Genomic DNA, 25,760 nt, shown 5'->3' with positions numbered 1-25,760 from the left:
ATGGAGCGTGGGAATTCTTGTGCATGTGCTGTGTGTTCACTACACTTCCTTTGAGAAGCATATGATTGGACAAAAGATATTAGTATTGATGACTTCATCAAAGAGGGATCAGGCTAAAGGAAATATTGCATAACTAACAACGTTTATTGTGATTCTATTGTTGACGGGAAAAAAAATACAATAACAGAAAAAAGAAATCTAAATCTAACAAGTATCAGGAACTTTTTAAAGAGTATTAATTTAAAAGGAAATACAGTCATAAAAGTAATATAACTCTTGTAGCTGCAAAACGAAGAGTTCAAAACCCTCAGTATTCAAAAGCAACATCTATAGTTACCTGACCCTTTTAGGATCACAGCTCAAAACTGCAACACAAAACATCCACACATACACTATTGCAAAACCTAGTCCACTCTGATCAGGCAGGCTTTGTGCCTGGGAGGGAGGTTAAAAATAACATGCCAAAACTGCTGAATCTCATGTACATCTCCAAACTTTCTATTAAATAGAGCCCTTTACACTCAATCGATGCTGAAAATGCATTTGACAGGAAGGGTTGCTCTATGCCATTTGGCACACTACAAGCTATGGGCTTTGGACCAATTGGCTTCGGGCGATATATTCTACACCTTCTCTTGGGCTTAAAATCAATAGACAGCTATCAGATCCCATTAACATTGGCAATGGCACGAAGCAGGGGTGCCCATTTTCCTCTCCTTAATTTGTTCTGATAATGGAACCATTCCTCCAAGGTATGTGATTCAATTCAAGTATACAAGGGCTACAGGCTGGACACGAACACAAAGTTGCAGCATTCGCTCATGATCTGTTCATGGTTTTCAACCCCCTTGATGCCATGCTACATCTCCTCAAAGAAATTACCTGGTACAATAAGCTTTCTAATTTCAAAGTTAATTTTACAAAAAGTGAAATCCTAGCACTCAACATCACTCCTACAGTGAAATTGTCCATTCAAGAACAATTTCCCTTCATCTGGGCCCCCCACAGCTATTAAATATCTTGGAGTTCTACTCCCCCAGTCTTAACTAAATCAATTTCCCCCCTCCGATACAGGAAATCTCACAAGACCTCGCTGGCATGCGTAGCCCCACTTTGGCTGGCTGTGTCGAATAAACATATTAAAAATGATTGTCCTATCGTGTTAGGACGAAGTTCGGGACTTTGGTTGGATCAGAATTTCATTCAAATTAATGAAACTCAAATCCTATTCGTGCCGCGGCTGCATCTTGCAGCAGATTAGTAAATAGCTCCCTAATTCCCACAGTATTAGGGAGCTATCTACTAAAAGGTGGAAAGGCCTAAATTGGTCTTTCAGCCAAAGTTACTAATACTAAGTAAAGATTACTTAGTACAGTGGAACCTCGGAACTTGAACTTAATCCATTTCAGAACACTGTTAGAGTTCCGATTTGTTCGAGAATTAAATCAACATTTCCTATAGGAATTAATGTTAATTTGTTTCATCCGTTCCAAATCCCCAAAATTACAAGGATGGGGATAGATAACGGTTCTTCTGGCATTACATACAAAAGCATATAAAATGGCTGTATCAGGTTCAAAATATCTAATACCCCTTTTTCCTCTGCTTGTATCCTTATGTCCATAGTCCCTCTTCCCTTACTAGTGTCCCTTTGTCCTCTGGTATCCTTCTCATATTTTCCTCTTTCTCCTTGCATAACCATTCTGTCCATTATCCCTTCACTTGTGTCCCTCTGCCCTACGGTTTTCCTCTCCCTATATTCCCCTCTCTCCCTTTACATAGTCCATCTGCCCATATTTCCTCATCTCACACTTGTATCCCATACTTCCCCACATTTGAATCCCTCTGTGAATGCCACATGATGTGTCCACCCTCCCCCGCCCCCTGAGGCCCTAAGATACAATAAGGGCGGGTGTGGGTTCTAAGATATTACGATTATTAAAGCGGCACTGTCATGACGAATTTACCGTTCTTTAATCGATTCATCTTCTCCTCCTCTGTCAGGATCTGTTCTTCATTTCTTCCTGTCTGCTCTAGTTATCTTTAAAACATAAGACAAAGTAGGGACTACTTTGTCTTATGGAAGTTTCCTACGCTTGACCAGTGGAGGAACACAGTGTGCTTGCAATGATTTGTGGACCCAGGACATACTTGAAAACAAGAGAAATCTCAATGTATCTTTCCTGGTAAAATATTTTATAAATAAATAATTTCCAGTGGTCAAAGCAATTTCCCCACAATTCTCACCTTTCCTCCATGATCTCGCAATGCCTCCTTTCACTTTTCCCAAACTTCCTGTAATTTAGAAGGGGCTATTAAACTAAAGGGGGAACCTATTGTGCCCTCCCCCCAATCCCCACCACTGAGCAGAGGGTGAGGCCCTAAATAACAATAAGGGTTGGGGGGGGACCTATTGTCCTCCCCCACCTGACCTCGCTAACACTGCTGAAATTCCATTCCCGCCTGCGTTCGTTTCTATACCTCCTGGAAGAACACTGTTCGGTGTAATCATCCCCACGAATGAGGTGAACACCATCTTCATACCGGCTCAAGCCTAAGTTCGGTATTTTCGTACTCCCGAAAGAGACCGACCGCTACCGCTTGTTCTATAGAACGATTTTGGGCAGGAGCCTCGTGTGTGGTCAGTCAAAACTTTACCCCAGTGGCGTTTCGCTGTGTTTGCGGGATCTGAGCAATTTTTGGATATGTTGTGCGCATAGATCCAGGCTATCCAGGGATATGAGACTTGAGGAGGTACATGGTTGTTTTTTTATGTAGGTTTTGGGGTGTCATAAAAATTGTAGATTTTTCTGTACCGGAGAGATAATTTAATTATGTTCCCCCCCCCCCCCCCCCCCCCCATGTAATTATCTCTCAGGCACAGAGTATTATGGGCAGGATTACCCTGTAATGTTGTATTGGAAACACCATGTAGGGGCTTTTGTATAAAAGGCCTTGTGTGGCCCTGAATAAAACAGTTCACTCCCAGCAGTCAGTCTCGACCAATGTCTGTGGGGAAAAGCTATACCTGCTTTGAATTATTACTACTTGGGGAATTGCTGGGCAAGCGTAGTAAAAAATACATAATAGTCTCTACTTGTCTTGTGTTTTAAAGAAAACTAGATCAGTTAGGAAGAAAAAGAAGAACAGATCCTGACAGAGGGAGAGAAGAGGAAGCAATTAGGGAAAGGTAAGTTTGGCGTGACAGTGCCGCTTTAACTAAAATCTATGAATGGTCAAAGTCTAACAATACAAAGCAATGGGGAGAGATCGATTTCAGGTTTCTCAAATCCAACCAGCTCTTTAGCGTCGGGATAATAGTCAGGTGGAAGGAAATTTGAATTACTAGTTTGTTTTTGTTTTTTTCTGCCAACATGTGTTTACCATAACTGAATGCCACAAATGAAAAATCTCAGTTTGCTCGTGTGTTATAAAAATGCTGTATGAAGCTCACCTGGATCGTGCTGCAGATACACAGTTTGGATGATTGTCGGGTACAACTCCTTTACCCATAGGAGTGGGTAAAAATGGAAGTCCATAGTCTTCCACAAATCTTCGGATGCTGTTTTCTGCTCGTGAAGAAGCAGCCCCTTAAAATAACAGAAAAGATAATTAAAGAAAAACAAAACAAAAAACACACATATAGATTAATTACAAATTTGAATCCTTCTGTACATGTTTCAATGTATGATTTGTTTTTGTTTGTACAGATAAGATTCCTTAAACTAGTGACCCTTATTACACCAGACTTCAGAATGTCATGCTCTCACTGGGTCTATGCATAAAGCTTGCATGCAAACACTGCCATGGCAACACACCAAGTGAAGTGGCAGGTAACTTACCTTTCCCTATTATTACAAGGGGTTGGTGAGCATTCTTTAAGACCTGCAACGCTTTGTGCACTTCAAATGTATCAGCCAGACTGATGGGAGCTGGTAAACAGCAATCAGGGTACCTGAAGGTCAGACATCAGAGAGATGGTAGTTAACACTTTTCATGGTGCTAGCAGCCCATCTGTAGATATTGCATGTCTAAAGGGACACTCCATTGCCCGCAATAAAATAAAACCACCATTTATTGTATACCCCAAATTAAAACATGCATGCATATTATTATGCATTTTTTTCATTGGGGGTATATCTATCTAAAAACAGCTTGCAAAACCTGAAGATATCTTATCTGCAGACATTGCAAACCCTCCCATTATAACCCCGCCCACACTTTCTGTGGCTGCCCAATCACAGACTTCCCAATGCAGCTCAACGAGAGATCTTTGCAAGGCAGGTGCTCTGGGCTAGAGAACCAGGAAATAACAGGACCGGTTGTCTAAATAACAGCAGGAGTATATAACAAGGTTTTTGTAAAAAAATAAAATAAACACTTCACAGATAAAGCATTTCAACAAGCTAACTTGCTTTAGGGGTCCAGAGTGTCAGAGATTTGGCCTGGAGGTAATATTTGTTTGGGATAAACATTTAAAATAATGTATTATTTTTAAAAATCTAATTTAAAAAAAAAAAAAAAATTTTTTTTAAATATATTACATATACTATGATATTTGAATTTGTTGAAAAATCCCTTTAAAAGCTTAATATTGGGGGCGTGGCTAGGCTGCCGATGGAGTAGGACGCAGGCAGTGAGAGCTCCTAGGCCCCAACCCGCCAAAGCCCATTAAACATAGCAATTGTCCCCGTCTATATGGGCAAACCGAAAAGGGGGGCTACCCCTGGTCAACGACAGACCACCATGAGCCAGCAATCCGGGCCGATGGATGAATATCTTTCCACCCCACAAGGCATAACCGGAGCTCGAGGCCCTGACAAAATGGCGCCCGCGTCCCCAGGATCGAGCAGCCGGGCGAGCCCTACACAAGACTCCCCACAGAGAGACGCCTTCACGCGAATGTCCGCAGAACTGGCATCCATATCGGCAAATATGCTTACCAGACAGGACAAGAGGGAGCTGGTAGCCGAACTCCGCACGGCTATTAGGGAAGAAATAACGGCGGTTCGGAGAGACCTGACCACACTGGAACACAGGGTGGATGACCTGGAGGTCCAACGCATGCAAGCTGACCACCACCAACAGGCCACCGACATGGCGACCTCACGACAGGGTAACCTCCTCCTAGAACTACGACGCCAGGTAGAAGACCTCGAGAACCGCGGCCGGCGCAACAACATCCGCGTTAGAGGCCTGCCGGAATCCGATGGGGAATCCCCAAAGGAACTTTTAGAGGGCCTGTTCACACAACTCCTGGGGGAAGAAGCACCGTCAGACTTTTGCCTGGAAAGGGCCCATAGAGCTCTCAGAGCACCGAGGAGGGACGGATTACCCAGAGACTTGATCTGCTGCCTGCAATCTTTCCAGTTAAAGGAGACTATTATGAGAGCTGCCAGGGCTAGTCGCTCCATTAGATTCATGGACTCTCAAGTATCTCTGTTCCACGACCTCTCCACCCTGACCCTCGATGCCCGAAGGGCGCTACGGCCACTCACCGGCCTCCTACAGCAGAAGCGGATCCCGTACAAATGGGGATTCCCTTTCAGTCTGCAAGCAAGAATAGACAACCACTGGCTCACTGTAAGATGGCCCAATGACATTCCCCGATTCCTGCGCGCTGCGGGCCTCCCAGAGATTCCTATCCCTAACTGGATACTTGACAACACGCCAGCTAGGCCCGCGGGCCCTACTGTCCCGGCTGACAACCTTGCTGAAGGGGATCCGCCTAGCTCTTCCACGCGCCGAGGTGGCCCCAATGCTTCAGAGGAGTAGAAGGTAGGGGTTCCCCGGGCGCGGGTCCCATCGGAGCGCTCCTGCCGGACTGGTGGCCCAGGGGCCCCTGTGACCATCACACCGGAATACCGCAAGTGACCCAACTTCCCTGGGAATGCGTTTGCACACAGAGACACTGAGACTTATCGACCTGGGTATGTACTGTGATCCCCCCAGGCCAAGGGTCCCTAACGCTGCACGAACACTCCCTTACCCCCTGGAAGTCACAAATTGGGTGGGGTATGGGCCGAGAAGGGGAAGCATACAGAGAGAGGCAAGGAAGGGTAGGCCACCAATGCCTCAAGCAGTCCCAGGGGGGTATGAGCTTGTTTGGGAGGGGGGCTCGGGGGTCGGGCTCACACTCCCCAGCTCACAGCAGCCCGATGGATCCCAAGGGTGGGCCCCGTCCCCAGTGGGGGTAGGTGGTGACCACTTCCCGGGGGCCTGGGCTCATATAGCAGAAGAGGTCAATCTCCGAAAGCCCAGGAGGAGGGCAGCCATGGGGAGATGTTTTTGGGAACTTGCGGGGATCATCCGGACTGCCTCAGAGTTTACAGCTAGCTGTTGATGACCTGTCCCCTGGGGGCTGAAGGTCTACGGGGGATAGATGGGTTCACGGATTGCTTGCTGGCAGGCGGCCTTAAAGATCGGGGGTTGGTTGGGGAGGGGGGGCCCGTGACCTGCCAGGATGGCAGGGGAGAGAGGGGAGGGAGAGATGGTTATGCGCCCGTCACACCCCTCACGGCCCAAGGGCAATTTAGCCTCTCCCCCACCCTGGCTAGGGTGGGGGGCTGGAGAGGGGTGGGAAGTCCGCGTCCCGGGAGGCTCCGAGAGGGAGCACAAACTTATGCCCAGGAGGCACGCTACAATTGGTTAAATTGTTTTACTGGTTGTTTGGTTCAGTTGTTTATTCACCACTGCAAACCGTCACTTATAAAGCTGGATGCCCAGACTTGACCTGGACCACGAGAGTTATGGGGACTGCGGCCTACACAGGACCTAGCTTGACTAGATTGACTGACAGACGGGCCAGAGGGGAGGAGGACCTAGGGAGTAGAGGTCACAGGCGAGCCATTTAGTAGAGAGGCAGGGGGCTGCTAACAGGGGATAGGCCAGAGAAACAGTAGAGGGTCCGCCCACATACCACGAGAGACAGGCCAGAGACATAGAGTGACGATGACGCGGACAAACTGACCGGGACACCCCATACTCTGAGGTATAACGGGAAGACTACGACACTCATCACATAGCTGCGACCGGCGGGTTGGGAGCCCCTGGGGACAGCCACACACTCAACACTCACGTTCGTGCGACAGACACCGTAGGTGACCTTTCTCGCACCCCACGCAACAGACCCACTGTATATATTTTGGTCGGAGTTCGGCAGGACTGCAGAAGAGCAGCTACCGAACGACTCCATCCGACCGAGGCTCATTGTTGCTCACTTTCCCCTTTTTTTTTTTTTTTTTTTCTTTTTCTTCTTCTTCTTCTCCTCATCTCACTCTCCTCCTCCTCTTTCTCTCTCTCCCTCCCGTCTTCCCCTCCCACCTTCCTCTCCTAATCCACGTGTGGGCTGCTGCTCCATGCCTCTCCCAACAGGGCCCGGAGGGGGAGACTCACGCCAGAGAGACATGGGACGATTCACCCCCGCACAACTTAAAGTATGGTCCAACAACGTACGGGGGCTAAACCTACCGGAGAAACGGTCCCAACTTCTTCGCCAGCTCTGGGCGGAAAAAGCGTCCGTTGCGCTCTTGCAGGAGACGCACTTTAGGGGCCAAGACTCGCCAAAGGTGGAGAACAGTCGCTTCCCGCAGGGGTTCTATGCCAACCACCCAGACTCTAAGAAAACAGGGGTGGCGATTCTTTTTGCTAGCTCCGTTCCATTCCAACATACAGACACGATGTCGGACCCTGGAGGGAGGTATATCTTCCTGAAAGGTACCATTGCCCACCAAACCTACACATTCGCGTGTATATACAGCATGTCTTCCTAGCCAAAACGCTAGCCAAATTAGAAAAATTCAGGTCCGGCCTGCTCATAGTGGCGGGGGACCTCAATGTTCCTCTGGACCCGAGAGTCGACTCCTCCAGGGGGACCAGCACTATTCCAGCGCACTGCCTACGCTCAATAAGACGAGCCCTGCACGGAATGGGACTGGTCGACTGTTGGAGAGTGGCCCACCCGGACGATAAAGATTTCTCATATTACTCATCAGTACACAAACGTTACAGTCGGATAGACTATGTATTTATGCCCCAAGAAAGTTTAGCTCTACTCCAGGATGCGGATATAGGGATTATAAACCATTCGGACCATGCCCCGATATCGGTGATATTGAGCTCCCCGCTATTTAAACCCGCCGAGCGCCAATGGAAACTTAATGAAACTCTACTGACCGAACTGGAGACTCGCACCACAGCACTACAGGCTATCACACAATACTTTGACAACAACGACACTCCCGACATGCCGCCACTGACGCTATGGGAAGCACATAAATGCGTTATTCGAGGTCACTTCCTATCCATCAGCACGCAACGCAAGAAGGACAGAGCCCGTCACATCTTAGAACTAACAACACAGATTGCCGACCTAGAAAACTCCCATAAACGGACCCTAGAAGACGACACATACCTACGGCTTACAGAGGCACGCAGAGCACTCCGAGACCACCTATCTCAGGGCTTACTACACACCATGCGGAAATCCACCAGACACTTCTATGAACACTCAAATAAGAGCGGTCGACTTCTCGCACAAGTGCTCCGAGAGAAACGTAGAACCCAACATATCCACCAGATACACACACGCCCCGGTCACAGTACCAGAATGCCTGAAGGCATTATGGCCGCCTTCAGGACCTACTATATGGACCTATATAACCAATCCAAGCTCACACAAGGGATTGCAGCCCAAAACCACCGCAGGAGAGTTTCAGAATACCTAACGCGACACGTGTCCCGCACACTCACTCCAGAACTAGCTGAGGAACTCGACGAACCCCTGACACTGGAGGAACTGACCGCTGCCATGAAATGCTCCAAACCACACAGAGCTCCAGGCCCAGACGGCCTTCCTATAGCCTACCTTCGAACATTCCAAGACAACCTACTGCCCCGCCTCCTGAGGGGCTTAAACTCCATACAAGAAGGGGGACGATTCCCCACGGACTCCTTAGCAGCTACAGTCACGGTCATACCCAAAGAGGGAAAGGACCCCTCCAATTGCTCGAGCTATAGACCAATCTCCCTACTAAATGCAGACCTGAAGCTATTCACAAAGGCCTTATCCCGGAGGATATCACGGATCCTGCCGGATCTCATACATCCAGATCAGGTGGGCTTTATCCCAGGACGAGAAGCTAGGGACGACACGATACGGGCCTTAAACGTCATACATAGCGCGAGGACCTCGGGACGCGACACAGTCCTCCTCTCCACGGACGCCGAAAAGGCGTTCGACAGGGTGGATTGGGTCTACCTGGACGAAACACTTCGTCACATGGGATTTGGACACCACATGCGAACATGGGTGTTAGCACTTTACACCACACCGACGGCCAGGATCCGTATCAATGGAGCCCTGACGCAGTCTTTCCCGATATGCAATGGGACTCGCCAGGGTTGCCCCTTGTCCCCCCTCCTGTTTGCCCTCACTCTAGAACCATTCCTGGAGGCGGTCAGACAGGACGGGGGTATAACGGGGGTGAGGGTGGGGGCTGAGGAGCACAGAGTGGCGGCCTATGCCGACGACATGCTCTTCTTCCTGGAACAACCTAGGATCTCCATGCCCAACCTGCTACAGGCATTTCAAACCTATCAACAGGTATCCAACCTGAAACTAAACGTGGAAAAATCCGAAGCTATGCCGATAATGCAGGAGGAGGAGCATGTCCGCCGGCTCAGTACTCAGTTCGCCTTTTCATGGTGCGCTACAAAGATACGTTACCTGGGTACCTGGCTCCCAGCTGACCTGACGCAGATCTACAGGTTGAACTTTCTCCCTATCCTCGCGACCATCCAACGGGACCTCCAGCGATGGACACAGAAATACATCTCCTGGTTTGGCCGCATTAATGCGGTCAAAATGAATGTCCTTCCTAGGCTGCTGTATCTCTTTGCCGCGCTGCCCTCCAGCATCCCCCAGACGTTTTTCAAATCAGTGTCCACAGCTATCCGCAGGTTTGTCTGGAACCAGAGACAGCCGCGCATTCGCAGGTCGATCCTGGAGAGACCGAAGACGGCTGGAGGGGTGGGGCTTCCTTTAGTGCTCACGTACTACAGGGCCACGCACCTGCACCGAATAGTGGACTGGCACGCGCGTCCCACCACCAAACGATGGGTATCCATGGAAATACAACAGTCCCGGGGCACCATCCCATCTAGGCTCTGGCTCGGGGGCTCCACCTTCTCGGATCTCCAAACTAAGAACCCGATGATAGACGCCACCCTCAGGGTTTGGTGCGGACAGCGGTATGCCCATCAACTCACCACTTCCCCAAGCCCGCTTACACCCATTACTCACAACCCAGGACTGGCGGGGGGCCTACAACCGTCCGCCCTACACAACTTCCGACAGACAGACTGGTTCTATATGCGCCAGTGGAGTCCGGGGGGAACGCTCCTACCACTCGAGGCCCTGATGGCGGAACGACAACCTACTCAACTAGACAAATTCCACTACCACCAAGTTAGGACGTACTATGCCAAACAACAGGGGCGAACGCAACTCCAACGCCAACTCACGGAATTCGAACGACTGTGCACGGACAGACGGCATATAGACCACGGGGTTTCGCTCCTATACGCTATGATCCAGAGGTCAGGAGAGAACCTCCCTCTGGGTTTCACGAGCAAATGGGAGAGAGAGACCGGAGCCCAGCTAACTGAAGAAGAATGGAACAAAATATTCCTCCTCACCCATAAATGTTCAATCAGCTCGAAGTTTCAAGAAACCGGATACAAACTGTTAACACGATGGTACAGAACACCAGACTCTCTCAGACACATATACGGGTCGGACGCGGGCGAATGCTGGAGATGTGGCACCGAAAGGGGCACTAGCTTACATATCTGGTGGTCGTGCTCCCGTATCAAACCTTACTGGCAGATGATCAAGGCCAAGATCAAAGAGATCACGGGCGATGACGTTCCCCTACAGCCGCTACCAATGCTCCTGCACCACACACCTATTCCCATGCAGGCATACAAAAACTCCCTGACCATCCACTTGCTTAACGCCGCGAAAACGCTCATACCCCTATACTGGAAGGGCCCCTCGGTACCCACGTTCAGGCAATGGATAGATAGGGTGGAGAGTATCTACGACATGGAATCGTTGACTGCCTCCCTGCGAGAGCGCTCGGATAAGTGCGCCTTGACATGGTACCCATGGAGACTATACATTTCTAGAGGCGTAGCCTGAGTCCCCAGAGATCTGAGCCCCCGCACGAGTTAGATGACCCGATCCGAGGCTTGAGGGCCACACAGACCCCGCACCACCGCGGGGAGGATGGACCACGCAGCTTACACACCATGTCCCCCCCACCTCACAGTCCCTCCCTCACCTACCTTCCCCCCCACGCACCCTTTTTTATTTTACTTTTATTATTTTTTTTATTTTATTTTTTCTCTCTTTTCCTCTCTTTTTCTGTCCTTCATTCTTTCTCTCCTGTATATTTCGATACTCGTACCTAGTTCGAGATGCATAGGATAAACCGGCTTTCGCCAAACTACACATAGACAGCCACAACACTCAGCCGCGTACACACACACACACAACATACATCTACACCCACAATGACCGCCACAGACAGACTTAGCCCGGCAAAGCAGGCCTTCGCCCTTCCCGGCACACAAGCCGAGGGGCGGCGTACAAATACGCGATGACACAATGCCACCGGGTTGCTGGACATCTATACTTACCCACACCTAATTAAGGGAACTGACCCAAAACTCACTAAGAGGGCACGGGAGCCCAACACAACACCCACTATAGACAGACCCTAACTGATAACGGTTGAACACAAGGAGAGTACTTCAGGGTACTAGGCAGTGACACAAGGATGGCCAACACCCAGCCATAATCGCACCAGATGGTCCGCTGACCCTAAAGGGGAAAGCCGCCCAGCCACAAAGGCCCATTCTTACTAATCCACAGGACTATCAAATTCCCTTCCCCACGGGTGTTAACTAGCAATCAGACGGAACTCACCTTTCTTAAGCAAAGTCTACCTTTGAAAAATATTGTTACTCATGTATGTACTGTACTCTTGTATTGTTTTACACACCGTATGCTTACGGAATTTCTGATAAACGTTACCTCAATAAAAACAGATTGACACAAAAAAAAAAAAGCTTAATATTAATTTGAAAAGCGTATCCAAGAGCATTAAATCAAGGCCCTAATAGTACATCCAATGGTCTAATGTATGTTTGACAGCTGCTCCATTGGCCAAAAGGGCAGACTTCGTACAGAACACTCTAGTAGAGGGACAACTCACAGGCCAGTTTTCTCGGACATGTTTAATGTAGTTCATAAATATCAGGTCAACCCCCGGAGCGAAGAGGGAGGGGGGAGTATGACTGCTGCCCTGAGGGGTTGGCATACCAACCAAATTGATACATTTGGAAGCAGGGAATTCTGAGAAAAATTACCAGACTACTGGCGAACAATGCTGAGGGAGCCTGCCAGTTTCTTTCCTCTGGTAGTCTCTGTAAAAATTACATTTATGAAATTTAGTTTTCCTCCCAAATAAAATGGCTAGTGTTTGAGAGATGTCGAAGGAAGCATTACTCACTCTGCTGCAAGTTTTCCCATAGGGCTCATGGTGAGAGCCCTATGCTTCCTTAACAGAAGGTCTCATGGAGGGCTTGGGAAAACATGGAACGGAAAGAGAAGTAGCTTCTTCACCTGTGAGGCTGGTTTGGGGACTAAAATCCTGGGGATTGCGGTGAGGAGAAGGTCTGGTAGAGTGTCAGGTGTCAAATTTCCAGATCTGGGTCGCATTCCCAAGATGGCGCCGGATTCCGGGTAAGGTTCCTGAGCCCTAGCCCCTCTCTTCTGGCTGGGCAAGAGGTCACATCAGAGCATGCGGCCACATGCCAGGGAGATGGAGTGATGTTCGAACCTCCCCCAGGGGCACGTACGTGATGTCCATATGCACCGCTGCATGGACTTCACAGGCCCCTACGTCATTCGGTGGTGCCAGATCAAATTCAGGAGAAGTTTGCGAATTGCATTCTGAGGCAAGTTTGTAATTGAATTCGGATGTCATTTGGGATTAGAATGTTCTTCAGTCACTGGTTTCTGAGGCAATTCGCAGGAGGAATTCGGAAAGCGAAGTGCAGTTTTCCTGGCATTCGGTTCTCAGAGGATGGAGAGACTGGTTCCCCTGCTTCAGGGTCATGAATATGCTTGCGCTTCTGCTGCGCAGACCGAGTCAGCGGGGGGTAGTGGGTATCACAGGGAAGTAGTGCAGTTGCTCAGGGCAGTGTTACAGCGCTTCACCCCTGCGCAGGATTCAGGGCTGCTGGGTCCATGGGCAGATACCCTCCCTGTCCTGAGGTGTCCCTTTTGGGAGTTATGGATTCAGGACCAGTAGAGTTAAGTAGTACCCACTCTCTGAGTCCAGCTTGTAATGTTGCTACGCTGGCTTTAATAAATTATTAAGGGTGAGTCAGTGGACAGACCACGGCAAAAGGGAAGTCGGGGAGGGGGACAAAGGTAAGCAATTGCTTAGAATTTTTGGAAAGTGGTTCCAAGGCTTTTTTCCTGAGGGCTCTGGTCGCTTTTCACCTATTTGGACCTCATTTGGGTTGCCTACAAGCTATACGGAGGTCAGTGCTTGATCAGCATGACTAGCAGTGCAGAAAAAGAAAGATTTGGCGATTTGAGCTCAATTGGATTTTGGAGAACAGCACCGTAACCTTTGGTTGCTACTTATGACTCTGTGTAGCCCACCCATTTTCCACCAACACTCCTGCAAGAGTGTCAGCAGGTCACAAGAAGGGCATCTGTTGGCCCTTTAATGAGAGCTACTGTAGGTGGTATAGCAGCGGTTGATTTAATCACAAGTGTTCCCATTGTAGGGAAGCAAACATGACAGTGCACGGTTTCAAACTGGATAAGTCCCTCCCAAGAACGACATTAGTTAGAGCGAGGACCCCAGTGAAGGCAGAAAGGCTGCTCACATGACTCGTTCAGTAACCTAAGTGTAGGGATGCTTTAACTTTATGAAAGGGTGTTTTTTTAAGGATGGTTTCCATATTCTGTTGGATGTATCGCAGGAGGCAACGTTTGCGCCTAATTGTTTTTGGTTCGAGGCAAGGAGAACAGCTTGTCAGAGAAACTTGAAAAGAAGAAGTTTAGGCTGGGTCACTGACAATTTGCGGGTGTCCCCTTTGGTCTTTGTTTAAAAAAATAAATAAAATTAAAAATTAACTGAGCATACGGATCATTCACCATTTATCCTTCCCATTTGGATCGTCGGTGAATGAGGGCATTGCTAAAGAGGTTTGTCGAGTACGATATGAGTCTTTTGATCGGGCAGTGTTGGCAAAATCTAAAATTCAATCTGTATTTGGTTTCTTGCCAGGTCATTTTGGATTATTTTCATTTACTGGGTTTTCAGTTTAATAGGAATTTATTTTACGACATGTACCTTCATGTTTATACTATTATTAGATTTACATTTTATTATTATAGTTATCCAGTTCCTTTTTTGGTTTTGCGAGTAGGTTTGTACAGACTTGTTGTTCCACTTTCACAGGGTTTATGGCAGATTTTGGTGTTCCAGGCGCTGAGGAGAAAACAGAGGGCTCTACGATTATTTCTTCCAGGGGATTTACATACAGTTGGCTAATAAAGTGTTTCACTTGCTGGAGACCAAGCTTTTGGTTGTCATCTCTAGTGGATCAGGTTCGAGGGGCTGCCTATTGGGCTATTTGAATTCTGTAATCCCTACTGGGCCATTTGATTTTTGTCTTTAAGTCATGCCCATGTAACATGCTTTCAGTTACTGACTTTCCTTGGCTGCGGTTGGTATTCATCTACCTTTTAACTTTACTCGCCTTTTGGGAGTTTGGAGTTTTGTGACTCCAGAGGCTTGTGGAGGGCCCCAAATGCTTCTGGAACCTCAGTTTCAGAACTTGACTGACTTGATTGAGAGGTCCCTGGCTCCTTCATCTTGAGCAGCATACCTGACAGTTTGGGATCAATAGATTTGTGTGGTAGGAGAATTTGGTTGGTCTTCTTCAGAAAGAACCTGTTATCCACTATAGCCTTTCTTTCTGACTTGCGGCATCGTGGGATATCAGTGTCAGTGGAACAGGGTAGGTCAGCTCTTTCAAATTTTGATGCACTTCATGTGAGGGGAAGATGTGATTAAAGCATTTATTGCACTGTATGGTTACAATCAATAATTACACAGGCGCTGGCTTTGTGGGGTGGGGTCTGCGGTGGCGGTCCTGCGCCAGCAAGTTTGGTAAATGAATAATGCCCGGACGGGCTTGGGGAGTCGCTTTGATGACAAAGAACAGGCTGAAGAGGCTCTGGAAGAAGTTTAAAGTGTACCTGTCTGCTGAGTAAAACCAGCAGCTGACAGTATTTTGTTATGCTGGTTTAAATAAAAACTTATTGAGAATAGAAGTAGTCAGCAGTCATGTAGTGCCAACAGTAGGCAATGGTTGATGCAGATATTTACAATCTCTCAAAACCTCAATTATTCAGAAAATGACATCAAATCAGGGAAAAGTACTACATACAGTCTACAATTATAAATCGGATTAGTATTTTATTGGCACCTACATTTTAACATAGCGGTTTTGGCCTCTATTTTACAAGTAAAATGCAACCCTATCAGACATGCCTAATGTTATAATGCTATTCTTTAGTATAAGAAATAGCAGATTTTCAGAGATCAGACTATCACCATAACCATTAACACCATAACCACTCCAGCTCATCATGAGTCTTAGGTGTCATCTCTATTTTCTAGCAGTTTGACAAAAAAAATAAAAAAATGGTTGTATGACCCGGCCCCTGTAAACTAACATTTACATTAACTGTCAAACTTTGGCCGGCCAGGATTACTTGAAAGCTACGGGTCAAGTGTATCTTGTTAGTTTGTTGATTCAGTAACAGGAGTTTGCTGCATTTTAAAGTGAAACTACAGATCTATAATACATAGTGCAATCGAAAAATATTGCTAATTGCAATGTATATACAACTGCTCTAAAAAGAATATAAAAAACTTAGAATGTTAATGGTTTATCTATACCACTACAAAATTCTAACCGGTTTACAAAATCAAGAACCTTATTACACAAGGTAAACAAACCTCACATCACTCGTACTAATGCTCTTATTTACAAAGTCTCCAGGAATATCAACATAACAAGCACCAGGGCGGCCATATATACTGGTTCGCACAGCCTGGGGAGAAGAAATAATGCACACATTATTTAAAAAAAAAAAAGGATCAAGATCCAAATAATGAAGTGGAAGAACAGACAACAATATTATTTACTAAAGTGAGAATTCAAAGTGAATGTTAACACTTGAATTAGAGAATTTTTCCAATTCAGCTATTTTGGCCTTAAATTTGAAATTCACTTTGAATTCTCTCTAGTGAATAAACCTGTAAGACACGGATATATTTTTAAAAAATATAATCCAACATTGTGCTATTATGTTATGCCATGCATTTTCTCTAACCAGGTTTACTTTCTGTGATAGGTTCCAAAACTGGCCCCAGACCTACTTCTTTCTCTCTGACCAATTGCTTTTAACATTTTATCCCCCAAAGCTCGCACTCTAGCTTACCTACACTTTAGGTTTATGTCTCCCCCTTCCCCTACAGTCATGAAAAAAAAAAAAAGTCAGCCAGACTTAAGATTACAATAAAGATATTGGTAGTGTTTCGTGGAGTGCAAACACACACACACACTTTTTATTTTATTTATTATTGCCATTTATAAAGCACCAACATATTCTGCAGCGCTGTACAATTCTGAAAGACCACACAATAAGAACAGACCAATACAACAGGTAGAGAGGCCCCTGCCCGTAAGCCTAAAATCTAAAGGTTAAACTGGGGAGATCAGACAAGAGGTAGAGGAATTTGTATGTGATGGCAGAGAGAATTGATAGGATAACTGTAGCAGCTGATAGCATGTGCAGGGAATAAGGAGGTGATTGGCTGTGGTTCTAAAGAGCATCCTATATAGTTAGAGGGAACCAGGGTGAGCGGATGGGTAGAGCGGAATATAATTAAAAGACCTTGCAGGTATAGCTGATGATTTGGGGCTAAGGAAGAGAGATAAAACAGTTACTTAAAGTGAATTTACAGCTTGGAGTGGCAAGTGTGGGTCAATTAGATGGTCATTGTGAGCATCAAAACAACTTTAACATAATAAAGCGGTTTTGCCACTGCTGTCTAACTCAATTCTTTGTCATTAAGAAGTTACTTTGTTTATGCAGCCCTAACCACACCCTTTAAGATTTTCTGTTAGAACACAATGCAATGTACTTGCTACACACACAGTCGAGGAGAAATGAGAAGGGAAACTTACAACTTTGCTATTTCCAGCACAGCTAATTTACCCAACATTTGTAACTCCATCCTTAACGCTTTGCAATTCACAGTTTAGGATAGAAACCCTACTGAATCAGTACATTTATTCAATTCCCCCCCCAAAAAATATTTAAATGAAAATTACCTTTTCGATTACATTAGGAATAGCCTCCAAGCTACTTGGCCTGGCTGAAAATTTACTGTAAAGTCTACAGGTTTCAACCTTGAAAAAAAAAATAAAAATAAAATAAAATTCCAATATCAGTTGAATTCTATATTGCAACCAAACATGCTTCTGCACAGATCACATAAGCAACAAAACCACAAAAAGGTAATAGCAGCTAAACTACGTCTTGGCTGGGAATTCCAGCTGCTGTGCTCAGAGATGCAAGTCACACAATCCCTGTCCCAGCAATAACCCTCCACCCCCCTGCCCCCAGTAGCAGCCCTACCCTTTGCCTATAGTATGGGCAGGACACCAGGCTTGATGCCCAGAACTGCATGTTGTGGGCGTCGCGCTATACAAATTTCACATCCTTTAGGTGTATCATTTTCGCAGACTCAAATCGAGCCTCTTTGATGCCTGTCAGAAAACCAGAATTTCCTAACTTTGGTTCGAACAATCTTTCACCCATTTCCCCAGTGTTCATTTATTCGTTCGGTAGTTTCAAAATTACCGAACCACCGACCACCCCCTGGCTCATTCTCACCCAAAGGAATTCACCAATTAAGCTCTCTCCCTGTGTGGCCGCCATTTGTATAGCCGAACGCCACGTGCGAGAGAATACAGCGGCCATCTTGTTTGCACGAAAGGAGGCAGCGTCTTGTTACACCCTTCATCATGTTTCGGTTGATGTTTGGGTAACTATTCACTACACTGGGAGAAGTTGCTGAGTAAGCTGTATCTGCTCTGGAGAAGGAAATTAATGGAAACCCGAACTGCGAGCTATAATCACTCTTGTGTAGCGGTACTTACCTTATCCGGGGGCAGGTCGAGGTCCTCTGTTCCCGCCGCGCGCGGTCCTGCACGAGCTGCGCGCGGCTCACCCGAAGTTCAGACGAAGGCGGGCAGTGACCACGAGACGCGGTCACATGTCCCACCTAGCTCTAAGAGCGCGCCGCACGTCTCGGGCGCGCTCTTAAAGGGACAGTGGGAGCCGAAACGTGAAACGGTCTCCCATTGGCCCCTGTCATTCCACATTCCCCATACACTCACGTTTTGGGGGCGTGGATATGACAGGGGCCAATCAAATTGAATACTAGGGTATTTATACTTACCTTAACTCCCTGCCCTATCGTGGTTTCTGATTCAGTTCCCTTTAGCGCTTGTATCGTTCAGTTGTGTTTTTTTCGCGCTTCACCTTGGCTTTGTATTTGACTCAGTTTTTCTCTTTATCCCTGCTTTTTCTTGTTTGCCGGCTTACTGATTCCTGTGTACCAGACCTTGGCTAGTTCTTGTTTTCGCAGTCTCTCTGTTCCCTTGACCTCGGCTCGCTCCTGACTCTGTCACTTCTCTGTTCTACGTCGAGTCCGGCCATTCTAAGGTCCAGTAAGACGTATCTGCTTTATCTGGTCTATTGTTGGAAGAAATCTCGCGTGTTGGGGTACACTACCGTGACATCTTGCTCCTAGCAGTTCAGGTGGAAACAGACGAACCCATAGCTACCACATCAGGGTTCGTTACAATGCCATTTGTGTATCTCTGCAACATTGGTGATGCTTGACGCTCTGCCACAGCTCAAATTATTGGTGTTGAGCCCGGTGCCACTCAGAGAGTTATGCGTCAGTTCAGTTTCATCACATTTCACACCTTGGGTTTGATTTTTAAACTCCTCTGCCCACCACAGATGTCTCCAATAGCACATACATACTTTGACAAAAGTTCCTGTTCTGAGACGTCCTAGACTTGGCTTTGTTTATGAGATTGTGACATTTCTGAAAACGCCTTCACCTCTGCTTAAGCTATTGACTGCTGCTTAAGCTATTCTAGCCTGTCTAAAGCCCAGGGAGTACCCACGTTAATCCCAATTGTTCTAAGACCTAGTAGTATGCATCGGTCCGGTTATGACCAGTTTTTTTTAAAGTTAGGTAGTTCCTGACAGTGTCCGCACCACTTACATTTAAGTGTAACTATTACTGTGGCTCTTATCTTGATTTTTTATCTTATCTACTTCTTTGCCAAGTTTTGTTTCATTCATTTGTCACTATGTGGTAAAACAGAGTTTTAAGTTGCATGTGGAAAACAGCATGTACCTGGGGAAATTCTTGAAAGGCTCCCATTGTTTCCTGATTGGTGTCAGACGATCCCGCCAACACAATTAATGGCCTAGAAAAAGAAAGAAGAACATGACTTTCTACATTCCCTCCCAATCGAGAGAGAGAACGCGCAAACATTTTTAAAAAATATAATTTACAAAAATATAATTTACAAAAAAGAGTAACCACTGAAAATAAAAAAGCCAATGACAACTTTTATAATAATATTGTTTTGCATTAGTCTCTACTAAGATTGCCAGCCTTGCATTTCTGAAGGATATTAGTCAATACTAGCCAAAAACATCAAACACCTTTAAGTACTTTATGGAATTCTGGTTTTCAGAAGCAATCCAAAAATCCTACATACATATTTTATTTTACATATGTTGCCCAACATATAAGTGGATAAGTGGAACATAAAAAGAACACAAAAATCGGCAATGACAAATAAATAATATAAACTGTATCGAAACTGTTCCAATGAGAGTGTAAAATTATGTTTTGAAAAACACATTAGGCATGAGCATATCTTTATAAAAAAAATATGTTTACTGCTTACCTAGACTGCAGAGGCTGCTGGCACAGGACAATAAACAAGAATAATATTTAAATGGTGTCAAATTCTGACTCATTCCAGGCAACAATCTGGGTTTTCTAAAGGCTTTATTCCACGACATTAATGACTGCTGCCAGAGCTTATAGGTAGCACTGCCAAAACCATCATCAGTCCCCCTCCTACCTACCAACTACTGAAGCAAAGTATGACCTCTCGCACCCCCAGAAATTCAGAGGGGCAAGAACATGAAATACAGAAATTCCTTCCCCTGGCACTCAGAGATGATGATGGTATATTATCAGAGAGAGAGACACTGGGCATGCTGTTCATTTGATCTTCCCTCGAATGGAGGTATTCCAAAACCTAGAACATCATAATTTATTTGTGTAACAGCAACAACTAAGTAACATAACTTATCTCAAGTAGTATTTTTTGTTCTCAACGATTTGAATAGAAATTTGATTCAGTTATATAGTGAGATAATGGAAACAGGGACAGGTGGCATCAAAATGAAAAAGTGTATCAAAATATATCTAAAAAAGGAAAAACCAGCACATTTATAGTCAAGGTAGGCACCACTAGTAGACTGGAGTCTGTATACAGCTGCCAACTTTCAAATCCAGCTCTGGTAATAAAAAAACTGTATATATATATATATATATATATATATATATATATATATATATATATATATATATATATATACATATATACATACTGTACCAAAGTTATTCATTAAAAGGAGAATTGACAGTGAATTCAAAATTAAAATCAAAATAGCCGAGCTGAAAACATTCTTAAAGTCAGCTATGCATTATGCTCAGCTACTCTGGCCTTAAATCCACTTTAGTGAATAACTCTATATATCCTATACATGTATGGTTCCTATCACTTCTGAGAAATAACCTTGTTTTGAAAGCAGCATTGTTACTTCTGAGTTTTTAATCAAAAGTATTGTTAAGAAAAACTGATATATACTGCAAAAGAACCTCACTTAAATTCTTAAGATAACTAAAAAAGAATAAAACGAAATGAAGACAAAGTAAGGACTAGTTGCGGATTTCAGACAAAATGTGGCGAAAGGCGCTCTGTGACATCTAATTGGCTATTTGTGAGAAAAACCATTTAGGATCCAGAGGTCTTATGGGATCTTCAATGAGCCACTGGTTGTGCTCATTCACATGTGAGAGTTCACACAAATAATAGGTCTCCTGGGGCTCTCATCATCAGCCAAATAAAAATGGGAATATGGCAACAGGGGACAAAAAATTATAGGTTTAAAAAATAAAAAGAAGGAAGAGTCTCCTTACAATTCTTGGCAAGGCATAATTCAACAAGTGAAAATATGATGCATATACAAATATAACACTATATTTAAATTGCCATGTACTTAAAATTCTACAGAGTTTTTCAATAAAGTGAGAATTCAAAGTGAATTTTAATTTTAAGGCCAGAGTATCTGAACAGAAAGCATGGATGACTTCAAGAATTCTCACAGTTCGGCTATTTTCACATTTTAAATCTAGTTTGAATTCACTTTGAATACTCACTGTAGTCAATAACTCTGCAAGATTCAATAAAGTTGAAAAGGAAAAGCTTACCAACAGTTCATATTGGCGTTAGCCATGCCACTGAGAGCATTGATGAGACCTGGTCCTGATACACAAAGACAAACACCAGGTCTGAAAGTAAAATAATTTGTATTTTATTTTTTAAATGCAGATTATTACATAATTAAGGATGGATACAAATAATTCAGCAATAACCTAACTTGCACTAGTCTCCAGAGAGAAATGGAGACAATATCTTTAAATTGTATTCCTGTTTTTTTGCACATTTAGAAAATTTGCAAAAGAAAACGTATACATTTTTCTGCTCACTTTTACTGCCCCCACTGTGGGGAATGTGCAATTTTGGCATATGCCACCCTCCGTCAGCAAACTGTCACTACAAATTATGTGCAACTGAACAAAGAGTATATGTGGAACACTTTTGCTCATTTAAAAATTTTAGAACTCACATATGTAATGTTAATGCACATTGCTACAAAAACAGAGAATATGAGAACAGACAAAATAGCATGCCTTTCGATTAGTCCACATTCAGATCTCAAAGTATTTTTGTTTACTTGTGCCATTTCATAGAGAACCTATAGCATTGCAGATCAGTCTAATCCCACCCATAAGGGCAGTCCAGAATCGAAATGCCAGCATCTCACTGCACGAGATTGTAACCCCGTAGATTGTTCATCGACGAGGGGGATATGATAGAAACATTTAAATACATAAAGGGAATCAACACAATAAAGTAGGAGACTATATTTAAAAAGAAGAAAAACTACTACAACAAGAAGACAGTCTTACATTAGAGGGGCAAAGGTTCAAAAATAATATTAGGAAGTATTACTTTACTGAGAGCGTAATGGATGCATGGAATAACCTTCCAACTGAAGTGGTAGAGGTTAACACAGTAAAGGAGTTTAAGCATGCATGGGATAGGCATAAGACTATCCTAGCTATAAGATAAGGGCAGGGACTAATGAGAGCATTTAGAAAATTGGGCAGACTAGATGGGCCGAAAGGTTCCTATGTTTCTATACCCATTTAGGCACAGTGAGCATTGGATCCATATCTGGATTACCCTTTTAGCTTAAGGAGAGCCCGAGCAAATGCATTTTGCAGTTACAGAATGCACATCTGCAAAATAGTAGGGTCATAATATTAAAGTACTAAAATAATAAGGTGCGCTGTGTCTTTAAGACCCAATGTTACAAAGTGCAACAAGTGCAAAATTTTATAATAAAGTGCTAAGTGATATAAAGTGCACTTAAATGTGTAATATTAATAAAATATTATACATACATATGTCCCCTCGAATGAAAATATACATAAAGAGAAAGAGAGACACAAAAAAAACACAATAGTGTAAAACCGTATTAAAAAATATAAAATTTTAAATGCCAAAAGATGCACTCACAAACGTAGAGCAGAATGAGCCTGCTCTAGCTTAAACAGCTTCTTCAAATATAGGACTGCATAGACGGAGATACTTTAAAATATTTATTGCCCAGCACAGCACAGATATGTCACCTTCCTCCACATCCAATTTCAAGTATCAAACGTTCGGTAATAAGCAGCTTCAGGGTGTCGACTGTTCCCTCTGTTCTGTTTGCCACCGTTGTTACCGTCTGTATCCAAGAAAAACTTCCGGGGGGAGGGACTTCCTCAAATGCGTGACGTAAGGTGGCGTAACTTTCGTAGCTTGCGTGATGACGCGTTTCGCCGTGTTCACGGCTTCATCAGATCTGCCCATCCATGTCCTATGCGTTCTTATATACCCATCTTAATGGGTGGATTCAGGTGGTTGGCATACAAAGTCCATTCCCTATCGCTGGTATCAATTAAATATATATACAAAAACCTAAAATAATACGAAAACATCATAATTAAAAATATTTCATATAAAACTATATAGATATATTTTAAAGAAAAGAGGAAATTATCTATATTTGCAAACACATCATTTCCTAAAGAGACACATTTAAAGAGACATACTCAAAAACAGCTCCTTCTAAAAAAAAAAAAATTATATATATATATATATATATATATATATATATATACATATATATATTTTTTTTTTTGAAGGAGTTTAACCCCTTAAGACCGCAGCCAAATGTACAAGTTGTGATCCAAAAAAACGTAAACAAAACCTGGCATTTGCGCAATATGTCTGTCCAACCATAATTCACCTCTTTCATATTAAATGCACCCCCCATTATTATATATCATTTTATTCAGGGGAAACGGGGCTTTCGTTTAACATCAAATATTTAGGTATGGAACATAATTTAATATGAAAAAAATATTTTAAAAAATGGGAGAAAATAAGAATTTTTTAAATTTTTTTAGTTCTACGTGACATTCTAACTGTGAATGTCATAATACTGTTTGCTTTTACTGCAATACAATACACATATTTGTATTCAGCGATGTCTCGCGTGTAAAACAGTACCCCCTATGTACAGGTTTTATGGTGTTTTGGGAAGTTACAGGGTCAAATATAGCGTGTTACATATTTCAGTTTTTTTACATTGAAATTCGCCAGATTGGTTACGTTGCCTTTGAGACCATATGGTAGCCCAGAAATAAGAATTACCCCCATGATGGCATACCATTTGCAAAAGTAGACAACCTAAGGTATTGCAAATTGAGTATGTCCAGTCTTTTTTAGTAGCCACTTGGTCACAAACACTGGCCAAAGTTAGTGTTAATATTTGAAAATGCAAAAAACTAATTTGAACGCAAATTTTGGCCAGTGTTTGTGACTAAGTGGCTACTAAAAAAACTGAACATACCCTATTTGCAATACCCTGGGTTGTCTACTATTGCAAATGGTATGCCATCATGGGGATAATTTTCATTCCTGGGCTACCATACGGTCTCAAAGGCAACCTGGCGAATTTTAATGTGAAAAAACTGAAACGCAAACCTTATATTTGACTCTGTAACTTTTGAAAACACCATAAAACCTGTACATGAGGGGTACTGTTATACTCAGGAGACTTCGCTGAACACAAATATTAGTGTTTCAAAACAGTAAAACGTATCACAACAATTATATCGTCAGTGTAAGTGCCATTTGTGTGTGAAAAATGCAAAAAATGTCACTGTCACTGACGATATCGTCGTTGTAATATATTTTACTGTTTTGAAACACTAATATTTGTGTTCAGCGAAGTCTTCCGAGTAAAACAGTACCCCCCATGTACAGGTTTCATGGTGTCTTGGAAAGTTACAGAGTTAAATATAGTGCTAGACAATGTAATTCCCTGAACTTTTGGCCTGGGTTGGCAGGCAGGTCCTGCAAATTGTAATTAATAAAATGACCTAATTATGTAAAATTATTACATAAATATATGCGTAGAATTATTATATATATATATGTGTGTATATATATATGTGTGTATATATATGTATATAATTTTTTTTAATTATTTTTATTTATATATAGGTATATACACAGTGATATATACGTATATACTTATGTATATAGATATATATATTATTTCGTTCTACATGTATTTTGATATCAATATATATATATTAATTTTAAAATACAGTTAGAACGAAATTACGCATGTTTATATATTTTTTATCTATTTTTTTTATTATTTTTTTATTTATTTTTTTTACGTATTTATATATTTATTTATTTTTTATTATATATAAATATATATATATAATGAATTATATATATATATATATATATATATATATATTTAATCAATATCATTGTACGTGTATTTTGATATTAATATATATATATATAATTATGTATATATTAATATTAAAATACACGTAGACAGTGTATGCATGTATATGTGTGTATATATATACTTAGATCATATATATATATAATAAATATATATATGATCTAAGTATATATAATTTATTTTTACACTGTTTTAACATTTTTTTTTTTTTTTTCAGACAGCAGGGGGAGTACCTGTCATTACAGGCACTCCCCCTGCTGGCAATGCCTTGGACGGCTATGCCATCCATGTGATCGCGGGGTCCTCGCAAGGACCTCGC

The 25,760-nt window shown here is 43.5% G+C and overlaps 1 protein-coding gene across 1 annotated transcript in view; it reads right to left on the bottom strand.

Annotated features, from left to right (window-relative positions):
- HACL1 (2-hydroxyacyl-CoA lyase 1) overlaps positions 1 to 25,760 on the bottom strand; it is a 42,522-nt gene that overhangs the window by 11,831 nt on the left and 4,931 nt on the right. Inside the window, exons 4-9 of the mRNA XM_063452318.1 lie at positions 21,768 to 21,848; positions 19,608 to 19,680; positions 17,500 to 17,577; positions 16,119 to 16,213; positions 3,843 to 3,955; positions 3,455 to 3,590 (exon numbers count right to left, since the gene is read on the bottom strand). Of these exons, the coding sequence (XP_063308388.1) occupies positions 3,455 to 3,590; positions 3,843 to 3,955; positions 16,119 to 16,213; positions 17,500 to 17,577; positions 19,608 to 19,680; positions 21,768 to 21,848 (576 nt within the window). The remainder of the gene's footprint in view (positions 1 to 3,454; positions 3,591 to 3,842; positions 3,956 to 16,118; positions 16,214 to 17,499; positions 17,578 to 19,607; positions 19,681 to 21,767; positions 21,849 to 25,760) is intronic.

Source organism: Pelobates fuscus, chromosome 4 (assembly GCF_036172605.1).
Source record: "Pelobates fuscus isolate aPelFus1 chromosome 4, aPelFus1.pri, whole genome shotgun sequence".
Lineage (NCBI taxonomy): Eukaryota > Metazoa > Chordata > Amphibia > Anura > Pelobatidae > Pelobates > Pelobates fuscus.
The sequence above is the reverse complement of the archived record's forward strand: the minus strand, read 5'-3'. Positions and strand labels throughout refer to the sequence as shown.